Raw genomic sequence first — 13,001 nt, forward strand, 5'->3', positions numbered from 1 at the left:
GGTCTCAATGGGTCTCAATGGGTCTCAATGGGTGTCAATGGTTCTCAATGGGTCTCAATGGGTGTCAATGGTTCTCAATGGCTCTCTATGGGTCTCAATGGCTCTCTATGGGTCTCAATGGGTCTCTATGGGTTCAATGGGTCTCTATGGGTGTCAATGGCTCTCTATGGGTCTCTATGGGTCTCTATGGGTCCCGCAGGGTTCCTGGGGGCGCTGCTGTCGCTCATCACCCAGCACCTCTCCATGGCTTCAATGGGTGTCAATGGGTGTCAATGGGTTCAATGGGTGTCAATGGTTCTCAATGGGTCTCAATGGTTCTCAATGGGTCTCAATGGGTCTCAATGGGTCTCAATGGGTCTCAATGGGTGTCAATGGTTCTCAATGGCTCTCTATGGGTCTCTATGGGTCTCTATGGGTGTCAATGGGTCTCTATGGGTCTCTATGGGTCCCGCAGGCTTCCTGGGGGCGCTGCTGTCGCTCATCACCCAGCACCTCTCCATGGGTTCAATGGGTCTCAATGGGTGTCAATGGCTCTCTATGGGTCTCTATGGGTCTCTATGGGTCCCGCAGGCTTCCTGGGGTCGCTGCTGTCGCTCATCACCCAGCACCTCTCCATGGGTTCAATGGGTCTCTATGGGTCTCTATGGGTCTCAATGGGTCTCTATGGGTCTCTATGGGTCCCGCAGGCTTCCTGGGGGCGCTGCTGTCGCTCATCACCCAGCACCTCTCCATGGTGGACGTGGTCCTGCTCCTGCACGGGCGCTGCCACCCCCTGCAGCGCCTGCAGCCCCTCCTGCGCCGCTGCTTCCGGCAGCGCTTCCTGCGCGGCGCCCGGCCCAGCGACCGCAACGTGCGCGTGAGTCACCCCATGGGCACGGGGGGCAGAAAATGGGGCAGAATGGGGGAGAAAATGGGGCAGAATGGGGGAGAATGGGGCAGAATGGGGCAGAATGGGGGCAAAATGGGGCAGAATGGGGCAAAATGGGGCAGAATGGGGGAGAAAATGGGGCAGAATGGGGGAGAATGGGGGAGAATGGGGCAAAATGGGGCAGAATGGGGCAAAATGGGGGAGAAAATGGGGCAGAATGGGGCAGAATGGGGCAAAATGGGGGAGAATGGGGGAGAATGGGGGAGAATGGGGGAGAATGGGGGAGAATGGGGCAGAAAATGGGGCAGAATGGGGGAGAATGGGGGAGAATGGGGGAGAATGGGGGAGAATGGGGGAGAATGGGGCAGAATGGGGGAGAATGGGGCAAAATGGGGCAGAATGGGGGAGAATGGGGGAGAATGGGGGAGAATGGGGCAGAATGGGGGAGAATGGGGCAAAATGGGGGAGAATGGGGCAGAATGGGGCAGAATGGGGGAGAATGGGGCAAAATGTGGCAGAATGGGGCAGAAAATGGGGCAAAATGGGGTAAAATGGGGCAGAATGGGGCAAAATGGGACAAAATGGGGTAGAAAATGGGGCAGAATGGGGCAAAATGGGGCAGAAATTGGGGCAGATTGGGGCAAAATGGGGTAGAAAATGGGGCAGAATGGGGCAAAATGGGGCAGAAAATGGGGCAGAATGGGGCAGAAAATGGGGCAGAATGGGGCAGAATGGGGCAAAATGGGGCAGAATGGGGCAAAGTGGGGCAAAATGGGGCAGAATGGGGCAAAATGGGGGCAAAGTGGGGCAGAAAATGGGGCAAAATGGGGGAGAATGGGGGCAAAATGGGGCAAAGTGGGGCAAAATGGGGCAGACAATGGGGCAATATGGGGGAGAATGGGGGCAAAATGGGGGCAAAGTGGGGCAGAAAATGGGGCAGAATGGGGCAAAATGGGGCAGAATGGGGCAAAATGGGGCAGAAAATGGGGCAGAATGGGGCAAAATGGGGCAGAATGGGGCAGAAAATGGGGCAAAATGGGGCAGAATGGGGCAAAATGGGGCAAAATGGGGCAGAATGGGGCAGAATGGGGCAGAATGGGGCAAAATGGGGGCAAAATGGGGGCAAAGTGGTGCAGAAAATGGGGCAAAATGGGGCAAAATGGGGCAGAAAATGGTGCAGAATGGGGGCAAAATGGGGCAGAATGGGGCAGAAAATGGGGCAGAATGGGGCAGAATGGGGCAAAATGGGGGCAAAATGGGGGCAAAGTGGGGCAGAAAATGGGGCAAAATGGGGCAAAATGGGGGAGAATGGGGGCAGAATGGGGCAAAGTGGGGCAAAATGGGGCAGAAAATGGGGCAGAATGGGGCAAAATGGGGCAGAATGGGGCAGAATGGGGCAAAATGGGGCAGAATGGGGCCGAATGGGATCAAAATGGGGCAGAATGGGGCAGAAAATGGGGCAGAATGGGGCAGAATGGGGCAGAATGGGGCAAAATGGGGCAGAATGGGGCAAAATGGGGGCAAAATGGGGGCAAAGTGGGGCAAAATGGGGCAGAAAATGGGGCAAAATGGGGCAAAATGGGGCAAAATGGGGGAGAATGGGGCAGAATGGGGCAGAATGGGGCAAAATGGGGCAGAATGGGGCAAAATGGGGCAAAATGGGGCAGAATGGGGCAAAATGGGGCAAAAAGGGGCAGAAGGCGGCTGAATGGGGCAAAATGGGGGCAAAATGGGGCAAAATGGGACAAAATGGGGTAGAAAATGGGGCAGAATGGGGCAAAATGGGGCAGAATGGGGCAAAATGGGGCAAAATGGGGCAAAATGGGGCAGAATGGGGCAAAATGGGGCAAAATGGGGCAGAATGGGGCAAAATGGGGCAGAATGGGGCAAAATGGGGCAGAAAGTCGCACAATGGGGCAAAATGGGGCAGAATGGGATCAGAATGGGGCAAAATGGGGGCAGAATGGGGCAAAATGGGGCAAAATGGGGGCAAAATGTGGCAGAATGGGGCCGAATGGGATCAAAATGGGGCAAAATGGGGCAAAATGGGGCAGAATGGGGCAAAATGGGGCAGAATGGGGCAGAAAATGGGGCAAAATGGGCAGAAAATGGGGCAAAATGGGGCAGAATGGGATCAAAATGGGCAGAAAATGGGGCAAAATGGGGGCAAAATGGGGCAAAATGGGACAAAATGGGGTAGAAAATGGGGCAGAATGGGGCAAAATGGGGCAGAAAATGCGGAAAAATGGGGGAAAAATGTGGCAGAATGGGGCAGAATGGGACAAAATGGGGCAAAATGGGATCAAAATGGGGCAGAAAATGGGATCAAAATGGGGCAGAATGGGGCAAAATGGGGCAAAATGGGGCAAAATGGGACAAAATGGGGCAAAATGGGGCAAAATGGGGCAGAATGGGGCAAAATGGGGCAAAATGGGCTGGAATTGACCCAAACTGGGCTGGATTTGACCCAAACTGGGTTTAGGCCCCATGGAACCCCCAAACCCACAGAAAATGCCCCAAATCCCCCAATCCCATCCCCCAAAAGCCCAAAATCCCCAAAAAGCTGAAAATTGCCCCAAAACTGCCCCCTAACGCTGGGCCCCTCCCCCCCCCCCAGGCTGCGACCCACAACCTCATCATGGGGCTGGAGGACTTCATCCGGGAGAGCTTTGTGAGTGGGGCTGTGGGGCTCTATGGGGTCTCTATGGGGCTCTATGGGGTTTCTATGGGGCTCTATGGGGTCTCTATGGGGCTCTATGGGGTTTCTATGGGGCTCTATGGGGCTCTATGGGGTTTCTATGGGGCTCTGTGGGGTTTCTATGGGGCTCTGTGGGGTTTCTATGGGGCTCTGTGGGGTCTCTATGGGGCTCTGTGGGGTTTCTATGGGGCTCTATGGGGTCTCTATGGAGTCTCTATGGGGTCTCTAGGGGGCTCTGTGGGGTTTCTGTGGGGCTCTATGGGGTCTCTATGGAGTCTCTATGGGGTCTCTAGGGGGCTCTGTGGGGTTTCTCTGGGGCTCCATGGGGCTCTGGGGGGTTTCTATGGGTCTCTATGGGGTTTCTATGGGGCTCTATGGGGTTTCTATGGGGCTCTGGGGTTTCTATGGGGCTCTATGGGGCTCTGTGGGGTTTCTATGGGTCTCTATGGGGTCTCTGTGGGGTTTCTATGGGGCTCTGGGGTTTCTATGGGGCTCTGTGGGGCTCTATGGGGTTTCTATGGGTCTCTATGGGGTTTCTATGGGGCTCTGGGGGGTCTCTATGGGGCTCTGTGGGGTCTCTATGGGGCTCTGTGGGGTTTCTATGGGGCTCTGGGGGGTCTCTATGGGGCTCTGTGGGGTCTCTATGGGGCTCTGCGGGGTTTCTATGGGGCTCTCTGGGCTCTAGGGGTCTCTGTAGGGCTCTATGGGGTCTCTATGGGGCTCTGTTGGGCACTATGGGGGCTCTGTGGGGGCTCTATGGGGTCTCTATGGGGTCTCTTTGGGGGGCTCTGTGGGTCAGTGGGCGGGCATTCTGTGGGGTGGATGTGGGGCTGGAGGTTGGGGGGGATTATAACGGATCTATGGGGCAGCTGTGTTGTGATTGTAGGGGGTCCATAGGGCTCCGGATGATGGGGTCTATGGGGTGGATATGGGGTCTCCATGGGGGGGGGGTCTATGGTTGTCATTGGGGTGGGGGGGTGTATGGGGCAGATGTGGGGATCAGGGGGGTCCATTGAGCTCCATAGGGCATCTATGGGGCAGATGGGGGGGGTCTATGGGGGTGCTGTGGGTCAGCCCCACACTTATGGGTCTATGAGGGTGGGTTCAAGAGGGTCCGTGGGGCTCCATAGGGGATCTATGGGGCAAATGGGGGGGTCTGTGGGGGGTGCTGTGGGTCACCCCCATACTTATGGGTCAGCCCCACACTTATGGGTCAGCCCCACACTTATGGGTCTTTGGGGGTGGGTTCAGGAGGGTCCGTGGGGCTCCATAGGGGATCTATGGGGCAAATGGGGGGGTCTATGGGGGGGTCCTGTATGTCAGCCCCACACTTATGGGTCTATGAGGGTGGGTTCAGGAGGGTCCATGGGGCTCCATAGGGGATCTATGGGGCAAACGGGGGGGTCTATGGGGGGGTGCTGTGGGTCAGCCCCATACTTATGGGTCAGCCCCACACTTATGGGTCAGCCCCACACTTATGGGTCTATGAGGGTGGGTTCAAGAGGGTCCGTGGGGCTCCATAGGGGATCTATGGGGCAAATGGGGGGGTCTGTGGGGGGTCCTGTGGGTCAGCCCCATACTTATGGGTCAGCCCCACACTTATGGGTCAGCCCCACACTTATGGGTCCCCCCCCACACTTTGGGGTCGCTGTGGGGTCTGTGGGGTTCTATGAGGCTCTATGGGGTCTCTGCAGGGTCTCTGTAGGGATCTATGGGGCGCTATGGGGTCTCTATGGGGCGCTATGGGGTCTCTATGGGTCTCTATGGGCACTCTATGGGTCTCTATGGGGTCTCTCTGGGGTCTCTATGGGGTGTCTATGGGGTGTCTATGGGTTCTCTATGGGGTCTCCATGGGTCTCTACGGGTCTCTATGGGGTCTCTGTGGGTCTCTATGGGGTCTCTATGGGGTGTCTATGGGGTGTCTATGGGTCTCTATGGGGTCTCCATGGGTCTCTATGGGTCTCTATGGGGTTTCTATGGGTCTCTATGGGGTCTCTATGGGGCCTCTATGGGTATTGATTTGTGTCTATGTTCTCTATGCTCTCTATGGTCTCTCCCCTCTCTCCCCCTCTCTATCCCCTCTCTATGGTTCCTCTCTATGGTCTCTCTATGGTCTCTCTATGGTCTCTCTATGCTCTCTCTATGCTCTCTCTATGCTCTCTCTATGGCCTCTCTATGGTCTCTCTATGCTCTCTCTATGCTCTCTCTATGGTCTCTCTATGCTCTCTCTATGGTCTCTCTATGGTCTCTCTATGGTCTCTCTATGGCCTCTCTATGGTCTCTCTATGCTCTCTCTATGCTCTCTCTATGGTCTCTCTATGCTCTCTCTATGGTCTCTCTATGCTCTCTCTATGGTCTCTCTATGCTCTCTCTATGGTCTCTCTATGGTCTCTCTATGGTCTCTCTATGGTCTCTCTATGCTCTCTCTATGGTCTCTCTATGCTCTCTCTATGGTCTCTCTATGCTCTCTCTATGGTCTCTCTATGGTCTCTCTATGGTCTCTCTATGGTCTCTCTATGGTCTCTCTATGCTCTCTCTATGCTCTCTCTATGCTCTCTCTATGCTCTCTCTATGCTCTCTCTATGCTCTCTCTATGGTCTCTCTATGGTCTCTCTATGCTCTCTCTATGCTCTCTCTATGCTCTCTCTATGGTCTCTCTATGCTCTCTCTATGCTCTCTCTATGCTCTCTCTATGCTCTCTCTATGGTCTCTCTATGCTCTCTCTATGCTCTCTCTATGCTCTCTCTATGCTCTCTCTATGGTCTCTCTATGCTCTCTCTATGGTCTCTCTATGCTCTCTCTATGGTCTCTCTATGCTCTCTCTATGCTCTCTCTATGCTCTCTCTATGCCCCAGACGGGACGTTCGGGCCGCGGCTGCTGGAGCTCTGTAACCGCGGGCTCCTGGAGTGCCTGGCGCTGAACCTGCTCTGCCTGCGCGGGGAGCGCGGGGCCCTGGCGGCGCTCATCAGCGACCGCATCGTGAGCGCCCCCCGCGCCGCCCTCCGCGCCCACAGCCACCCATAGGGACCCCATAGCGACCCATAGCGACCCATAGCGACCCATAGAGACCCATAGCGACCCATAGCGACCCATAGGGACCCCATAGAGACCCCATAGCCACCCATAGGGACCCCATAGCGACCCATAGCGACCCATAGCGACCCATAGCGACCCATAGCGACCCATAGGGACCCATAGCGACCCCATAGCGACCCATAGGGACCCATAGGGACCCATAGCGACCCACAGCGACCCATAGGGACCCATAGCGACCCATAGGGACCCATAGGGACCCCATAGGGACCCATAGCAACCCATAGAGATCCATAGCGACCCATAGAGACCCATAGCAACCTATAGCGACCCATAGCGACCCATAGGGACCCCATAGCGACCCATAGCAACCCACAGCAACCCATAGCGACCCATAGACACCCCATAGCGACCCATAGGGACCACATAGAGACCCATAGCAACCCATAGAGATCCATAGCGACCCATAGCGACCCATAGCAACCTATAGCGACCCATAGCGACCCATAGCGACCCATAGCAACCCACAGCAACCCATAGCGACCCATAGACACCCCATAGCGACCCATAGCGACCCATAGAGACCCATAGCAACCCATAGCGACCCATAGACACCCCATAGCAACCCATAGTGACCCATAGCGACCCATAGCGACCTATAGGGACCCATAGCGACCCATAGCGACCTATAGGGACCCATAGCGACCCATAGCGACCCATAGGGATCCATAGACACCCATAGCAACCCATAGCGACCTATAGGGACCCACAGTGACCCATAGGGATCCATAGACACCCCATAGACACCCCATAGGGACCCCATAGTGACCCATAGGGATCCATAGACACCCCACAGGTACCCATAGACACCCCATAGGGACCCATAGGGACCCCATAGACACCCCATAGCAACCCATAGGGACCCATAGAAACCCCATAGGGACCTATAGACACCCCTAGACACCCCATAGACCCCCATAGGCACCCCATAGACACCCATAGCACCCCATAGAACCCTACTGATACCCCATAGACACCCTATGGACACCTACCCTCCCCAGCCCCATAGGCCTTCATAACCCCCCATAACCCTCATAACCAGCCCTCAATAGCCCCCATTGACCCCCACTGACTCCCATTACCCCATTGCCCCCATTCGCCCCATTGCCCCCATTGCTCCCATTACCCCCATTGCCCCCCATTACCCCCATTGCCCCCATTGCCCCATTGACCCCCATTGCCCCCCATTGCCCCCATTGCCCCATTGACCCCCATTGCCCCATTGCCCCCCATTACCCCCATTGCCCCCATTGCCCCATTGACCCCCATTACCCCCATTGCCCCCATTGCCCCATTACCCCCATTGCCCCATTACCCCCATTGCCCCCCATTGCCCCCCATTACCCCCATTGCCCCTCCATTGCCCCATTGACCCCCATTGCCCCCCCATTTCCCCCCATTACCCCCCCATGGCCCCCCATTACCCCCCATTGCCCCCCATTACCCCCATGTTTCCCCCCATTACCCCCTATGTTTCCCCCATTGCCCCTCCATTGCCCCATTGACCCCCATTGCCCCCCCATTACCCCCATTACCCCCATTGCCCCCCATTACCCCCATTGCCCCCCATTGCCCCCCATTACCCCCATTACCCCCCATTGCCCCCCATTGCCCCCCATTGCCCCCCATTACCCCCATTACCCCCATTGCCCCCCATTACCCCCATTGCCCCCCATTACCCCCATTGCCCCCCATTACCCCCATTGCCCCCATTGACCCCATTGCCCCCATTGCCCCATTGCCCCCATTACCCCCATTGCCCCCATTACCCCCATTACCCCCATTGCCCCCCATTACCCCCATTGCCCCCATTGCCCCATTGCCCCCCATTACCCCCATTACCCCCATTGCCCCCATTGCCCCCATTGACCCCCATTGCCCCATTGCCGCCTATTCCCCCATTGACCCCCATTATCGCTCTCCCCACAGCGCCGCCTCTCTGCCGACGTGGCCCCTGCGCTGGGGGGCTGGCTCACGGCCGTTGTGGGGCTGCGGCTCCAGGCGGTGCTGGAGCAGATGCCCGTGACCCCCGAGCAGGTCCTGCCCTATGTGAGGCGCGTCGGAGACCCCCCCGCCCCCCGGCAGGTGAGCACCCGGCCCCATAGGGCCTGCCCCATAAATCCCCATAGATCTGCCCCGGAGAGCCTGCCCCATAGAGTCTGCCCCATAGAGCCTGCCCCATAGAGCCTGCCCCATAAATCCCCATAGATCTGCCCCGGAGAGCCTGCCCCATAGAGTCTGCCCCATAGAGCCTGCCCCATAGAGCCTGCCCCATAAATCCCCATAGATCTGCCCCAGAGAGCCTGCCCTATAGACCTGAACCATAGAGCCTGCCCCATAGAGCCTGCCCCATAAATCCCCATAGATCTGCCCCCGAGAGCCTGCCCCAAAGAGTCTGCCCCATAGAGCCTGCCCCATAGAGCCTGCCCCATAAATCCCCATAGATCTGCCCCGGAGAGCCTGCCCCATAGAGTCTGCCCCATAGAGCCTGCCCCATAGAGCCTGCCCCATAAATCCCCATAGATCTGCCCCGGAGAGCCTGCCCCATAGAGTCTGCCCCATAGAGCCTGCCCCATAGAGCCTGCCCCATAAATCCCCATAGATCTGCCCCAGAGAGCCTGCCCTATAGACCTGAACCATAGAGCCTGCCCCATAGAGCCTGCCCCATAAATCCCCATAGATCTGCCCCGGAGAGCCTGCCCCATAGAGTCTGCCCCATAGAGCCTGCCCCATAGAGCCTGCCCCATAAATCCCCATAGATCTGCCCCGGAGAGCCTGCCCTATAGACCTGAACCATAGAGCCTGCCCCATAGAGCCTGCCCCATAAATCCCCATAGATCTGCCCCGGAGAGCCTGCCCTATAGACCTGAACCATAGAGCCTGCCCCATAGAGCCTGCCCCATAGAGCCTGCCCCATAAATCCCCATAGATCTGCCCCAGAGAGCCTGCCCTATAGACCTGAACCATAGAGCCTGCCCCATAGAGCCTGCCCCATAAATCCCCATAGATCTGCCCCGGAGAGCCTGCCCTATAGACCTGAACCATAGAGCCTGCCCCATAGAGTCTGCCCCGTAAATCCCCATAGATCTGCCCCGGAGAGCCTGCCCTATAGACCTGAACCATAGAGCCTGCCCCATAGAGCCTGCCCCATAAATCCCCATAGATCTGCCCCGGAGAGCCTGCCCTATAGACCTGAACCATAGAGTCTGCCCCATAGAGTCTGCCCCATAGAGCCTGAACCATAGAGCGTGACCCATAGATCCCTATAGATTTGCCCCATAGAGCTTGCTCTCTAGACCTGAACCATAGAGCCTGCCCCATAGAGTCTGCCCCAGAGAGCCTGAACCATAGAGCGTGACCCATAGATCCCTATAGATTTGCCCCATAGAGCTTGCTCTATAGACCTGAACCATAGAGCCTGTCCCATAGAGTCTGCCCCAGAGAGCCTGAACCATAGAGCGTGACCCATAGATCCCTATAGATTTGCCCCATAGAGCTTGCTCTATAGACCTGAACCATGGAGCCTGCCCCATAGAGTCTGCCCCATAGAGTCTGCCCCATAGAGCCTGAACCATAGAGCGTGACCCATAGATCCCTATAGATTTGCCCCATAGAGCTTGCTCTCTAAACCTGAACCATAGAGCCTGACCCATAGATCCCTATAGATTTGCCCCATAGAGCTTGCTCTCTAAACCTGAACCATAGAGCCTGCCCCATAGAGTCTGCCCCATAGAGCCTGAACCATAGAGCGTGACCCATAGATCCCTATAGATTTGCCCCATAGAGCTTGCCCTATAGACCTGAACCATAGAGTCTGCCCCATAGAGCCTAAACCATAGAGCGTGACCCATAGATCGCTATAGATTTGCCCCATAGAGCTTGCTCTATAGACCTGAACCATAGAGCCTGATCCCTAGAGCCTGACCATAGAGACTGACCCATGGATCTGCCCCATAGACCTGCCCCATAGAGCCTGCCCTATAGATTGTGCCCCATAGATCCTGCCCCATAGAGCCTGACCCATAGACCTGAACCATAGAGCCTGCCCCATAGAGCCTGCCCCATAGACCTGAACCATAGAGCCTACCCCATAGAGCCTGCCCTATAGATTGTGCCCCATAGATCCTGCCCCATAGAGCCTGACCCATAGACCTGAACCATAGAGCCTGCCCTATAGATTGTGCTCCATAGGTCCTGCCCCATAGATCCTGCCCCATAGATCTGCCCCATAGACCGTGCCCCATAGCACCAGCATTGACCCCCCACTGACCCCCCCCAGCCTCTCCCTGAGGAGCCAATGGAAGTGCAGGAGGCGGAGCCACCCCGGAGGACGCTCAGGTGGGCGGGGCTTAGATGACGGGGAGGGGGTTAACGATGAGGGCGTGGTCTCGTCTGACCACGCCCCCCCCCCTCTTTCAACCAATAGAGAGTGGGGCTGGAGGGGGGGCAATTATGGGGCTGGGGGGCACTTATGGGGCTGGGGGGCATTTGTGAGGCTGGAGGGCCACTTATGGGGCTGGAGGGTGGCAATTATGGGGCTGGTGGGGCACTTGTGGGGCTGGGGGGGGCAATTGTGAGGATAAGGGGGGCACTTGTGGGGCTGGAGGGGGCACTTGGGGGGATAAGGGGGGCACTTAGGGGGCTGAGGGGGGGCAATTATGGGGCTGGTGGGGCACTTGTGGGGCTGGGGAGGGCATTTGTGGGGCTGGGGGGGCACTTGTGGGGCTGGGCAATTGGGGCACATTTGTGGGGATGGGGGGGGGCACTTATGGGGCTGGAGGGGGGCAATTATGGGGCTGGGGGGCACTTCTGGGGCTGGAGGGGCACTTGGGGGGATAAGGGGGGCACTTATGGGGCTGGGGGGGGCACTTATGGGGCTGGGGGGGCACTTATGGGGCTGGGGGGCACTTATGGGGTTGGGGGGCATTTGTGAGGCTGGAGGGCCACTTATGGGGCTGGAGGGTGGCAATTATGGGGCTGAAGGGGGCACTTATGGGGCTGAAAGGGGGCACTTATGGGGCTGGGGGGGGCACTTATGGGGCTGAAGGGGGCACTTATGGGGCTTGGGGGGGGCACTTATGGGGCTGAAGGGGGCACTTATGGGGCTGGGGGGGCCACTTATGGGGCTGGGGGGGGCACTTATGGGGCTGGGGGGGCCACTTATGGGACTGAAGGGGGCACTTATGGGGTGGGGGGGCACTTATGGGGCTGGGGGGGCACTTATGGGACTGAAGGGGCCAGTTATGGGGCTGAGGGGGCCACTTATGGGTCTGAAGGGGCCAGTTATGGGGCGGGGGGGGCACTTATGGGGCTGGGGGGGCACTTATGGGACTGAAGGGGGCACTTATGGGGTGGGGGGGCACTTATGGGGCTTAAGGGGGCACTTATGGGGCTGAAGGGGGCACTTATGGGGCTGGGGGGCACTTATGGGGCTGAAGGGGCCACTTATGGGGGTGGGGGGGCACTTATGGGGCTGAAGGGGGCACTTATGGGGCTGGGGGGCACTTATGGGGCTTGGGGGGGGCACTTATGGGGCTGGGGGGGCACTTATGGGGCTGGGGGGGCACTTATGGGACTGAAGGGGCCACTTATGGGGCTGAAGGGGGCACTTATGGGGCTGGGGGGGGCACTTATGGGGCTGGGGGGGCACTTATGGGGCTGAAGGGGGCACTTATGGGGCTGGGGGGGCCACTTATGGGGCTGAAGAGGGCACTTATGGGGCTGGGGGGCCACTTATGGGTCTGAAGGGGCCACTTATGGGGCTGGGGGGGCACTTATGGGACTGAAGGGGCCACTTATGGGGCTGGGGGGGGGCACTTATGGGGCTGGGGGGGCACTTATATGGGGCACTTATGGGGGGCACTTATGGGGCTGGGGGGCACTTATGGGGCTGGGGGGCACTTATGGGGCTGGGGGGCACGCGACCCATAGAGACCGTGATAGAGGCCCATAGAGACCCCATAGAGACCCCACAGAGGCCCCACAGACGCCCCATACAGACCCCATAGAGACCCCATACAGGCCCTATAGACCCCATAGAGACCCCATAGAGACCCCATAGCGACCCATAGAGACCCCATAGAGACCCCATAGAGACCCATAGAGACCCCATAGAGACCCCATAGAGACCCCATAGAGACTTCATAGAGACTCATAGAGACTCCATAGAGACCCCATAGAGACCCCATAGAGACCCCATAGAAACCCATAGAGACCCCATAGAGCCCCATAGAGGCCCCATAGAGACCCCATAGAGACCCCATAGAGACCCCATAGAGACCCATAGAGACCCCATAGAGACCCCATAGAGACCCCATAGAGACCCCATAGAGACCCCATAG

The 13,001-nt window shown here is 57.7% G+C and overlaps 1 protein-coding gene across 1 annotated transcript; it reads left to right on the plus strand.

Moving 5' to 3' along the window:
• Positions 1–673: 673 nt before the first annotated feature.
• On the plus strand, positions 674–8,745 carry LOC130595019 (large proline-rich protein BAG6-like; the record flags this gene model as incomplete). Its single annotated transcript, XM_057401367.1, has 4 exons — positions 674–856; positions 3,486–3,543; positions 6,422–6,546; positions 8,590–8,745. Coding segments are annotated over exons 1-4 (522 nt in total), but the record flags the coding sequence as incomplete, so codon positions are not given.
• Positions 8,746–13,001: the final 4,256 nt, after the last annotated feature.

Source organism: Pezoporus wallicus, unplaced genomic scaffold (genome assembly GCF_028554395.1).
Source record: "Pezoporus wallicus isolate ANWC-B61680 ecotype Strahan unplaced genomic scaffold, APGP_CSIRO_Pwel_v1 contig_14309, whole genome shotgun sequence".
Taxonomy (NCBI): domain Eukaryota; kingdom Metazoa; phylum Chordata; class Aves; order Psittaciformes; family Psittacidae; genus Pezoporus; species Pezoporus wallicus.